The sequence below is a fragment of the Salpingoeca rosetta genome (assembly GCF_000188695.1).
Source record: "Salpingoeca rosetta unplaced genomic scaffold supercont1.2, whole genome shotgun sequence".
NCBI classification, from domain to species: domain Eukaryota; class Choanoflagellata; order Craspedida; family Salpingoecidae; genus Salpingoeca; species Salpingoeca rosetta.
The window spans coordinates 2111198-2113392 of record NW_004754932.1 but is presented as its reverse complement, the minus strand read 5'-3'; the positions used below and the strand labels follow the sequence as shown (position 1 = coordinate 2113392).

The 2195-nt window shown below is 53.2% G+C and overlaps 2 protein-coding genes across 2 annotated transcripts in view; one reads left to right on the top strand and one right to left on the bottom strand.

The window, feature by feature from the left end:
* PTSG_01020 (uncharacterized protein) overlaps positions 1–1587 on the bottom strand; it is a 3000-nt gene extending 1413 nt beyond the window's left edge. Inside the window, exons 1-4 of the mRNA XM_004998436.1 lie at positions 1314–1587; positions 1057–1097; positions 834–904; positions 96–396 (exon numbers count right to left, since the gene is read on the bottom strand). Of these exons, the coding sequence (XP_004998493.1) occupies positions 96–396; positions 834–904; positions 1057–1097; positions 1314–1434 (534 nt within the window). The 5' untranslated portion in view covers positions 1435–1587. The remainder of the gene's footprint in view (positions 1–95; positions 397–833; positions 905–1056; positions 1098–1313) is intronic.
* A 204-nt stretch (positions 1588–1791) lies between these two features.
* Positions 1792–2195, top strand: part of PTSG_01019 (uncharacterized protein) — a gene marked incomplete at both ends in the record, with an annotated part of 2437 nt that continues 2033 nt past the window's right edge. Inside the window, one exon of the mRNA XM_004998435.1 lies at positions 1792–2118. Within this exon, the coding sequence (XP_004998492.1) occupies positions 1792–2118 (327 nt within the window). The remainder of the gene's footprint in view (positions 2119–2195) is intronic.

Sequence of the window (2195 nt, the reverse complement as noted above, 5' to 3'; positions counted from 1 at the left end):
ACCTACCTACCACAACACACACACACACACACACACACACACACACACACACACACACACACACACACACACACACACACAAAACACAGCCTCACCATGTCGAAGACCATCTGTCGCAGCCCGTGGAGCTCTCGCTTGTACTGCTCCTTGCCGTTGGCGAGATTTGAGGCAATACCAAGCAGGAGCAGCTGCTGGTTGAAGAGAAGCTTGCTCTGGTTCTCCAATAGCTTCACCTTGCGCTGTAACCGCTTGAGCTGGATGGTTGCCTCGTCAAGCTGCTGGGAATCACTGCTGGCGTCCGGCTGCTTCGGTGTCGACCCGCCATCCATTGCTCCTTTGCTCCTCTCCTGCGACGCACGGCTCGCTGCTTCAGACTTGGACTCTTCGACCACGAACCTGCACTCGGCATTCACACAACAGGCGCGGGCCGCAGGTGGGCAGGGTGGAGCGTAGTGTCAGCAGCAGGTGTGGAAAGAAAATGCATGGGCTGACTTGCAAGGCTGGTTGTGAGAGGGCAGTTGTGAAGGCTCATTGCCAAAGTGTGGTTGTGAAAGGGTGATTGTGCAGTGAAAGCTGGTTCCACACCCGTCACCGCATCTAATCTGCATGTGAGACCACACAGGACAACCAACCAGCAGCACAACTTTCTTATCACACACATACACACATACACACATACACATACACACATCCACACATACGCACATACACACATACGCACATACACATACACACATCCACACATCCACACATCCACACATCCACACACACACATACACACATACGCACATCCACACTCTCTCTTTCTCCCGCATACACTAGAGAAAACGCACAACGAGATGGCTCGCTGGACATCTGCCAGCTCTGTGTATGAGGCTGCCATCTCTGCGAAGAAGGACTTTGCCTGACGACGAAGCAAGCAAGGCGTGTGGCAACGACAACAGAAAACAGTGTGCGAGGACAATGAGGCGCATGTGATTGAGGGCTTCCTATGTTGGAAGACGCAGCAAAGCAAATGGTGGGGAGGTGAAGAGTAGCACAGCAGTGCAAGCTTACGCCCTCATCTTTGATGTTCTTGCTACATCTCGCAAACCCATCTGTAAATGAACAACAGAGCAGAGGGGCATAAGAGTATGGACATGTCAGTGCAAAGCCACACCACACGCGCACACGCAAGCACTCGCCCATATGCAAGCCTCTGTCACAGACTCACCCCATCCACGCACCCGTGCACACAAACACAATAATCACAGTAATTACACACACTGCATGGCATGGCAGAACATCACCACAACCACCATCATCATCATCACCTGCTGCCGCGTCGAACATCTCGTAGGCGATGCCAGCACGCCCGCGAAAGGTGGCATTGTGGCCTGCCTCGACAGCCTGCCTCGCTGCCTTGAGGTTGGATGATATCATGGAGTCAGACATGTTCCTTTGACGTGATGGAGTGCAGCTCTGCCTGTCCCTCTGTGTCTGCCGTGGGCGAGGATGATGGAGATGGGAGAAGAAAGCGCGATTGTGCAGCTTGCTGTGTCTGTCTGTCTTTGTCGTGTGTCAGCGGTTGCAGTTGTTGTGTTTGTGTTTCTGAAATTAATGTTTTTCTGCTGAATTCATTCCATGCATGGATAACGATTCACCATCGCGAATACGAGCCGCCACACAAACAGCAACGAAGAAGAAGAAGCAAAGAAGCAAAGCAACGAGCGAGCCAGTGAGTGCAGCAGCTTCCGCAGACGACTTCCCCACATCACCCTCTGCCTCTGCCTCTGACACACACACACAACCATGTCGTCGGATGTGGTGCGGAAGTTGTTGGAGCGAAAGGATGCGACCATCTCGAGGACCAGGGTCACAACAACACGCGTAACGTCGTCACCGGGACACACAACCACCACCATCGCCGCGTCCAGCACCGTGACCTTGTCGGATCGGCCAGTGCTTGTGCTGCACTTTGGATCTCGGTACACTCGCGCAGGATTCGCTGGTGAGGATGTTCCCAGATTGATGCTGAAGACATGCGTGACAGAGGAGGCGGACGGCTCGGAGAAATGGCTCTTCGATGTCACAAACAGCATTGAACGCAAGGCATTGCTCTACAAGTTCTTCCAGAAGGTGAGTGTGTGAGTGTGTGTGTTTGTGTGTGGTTGTGCGTGCGTGCGTGTGTGTGTATGTGTGTATGTGCGTGTGTG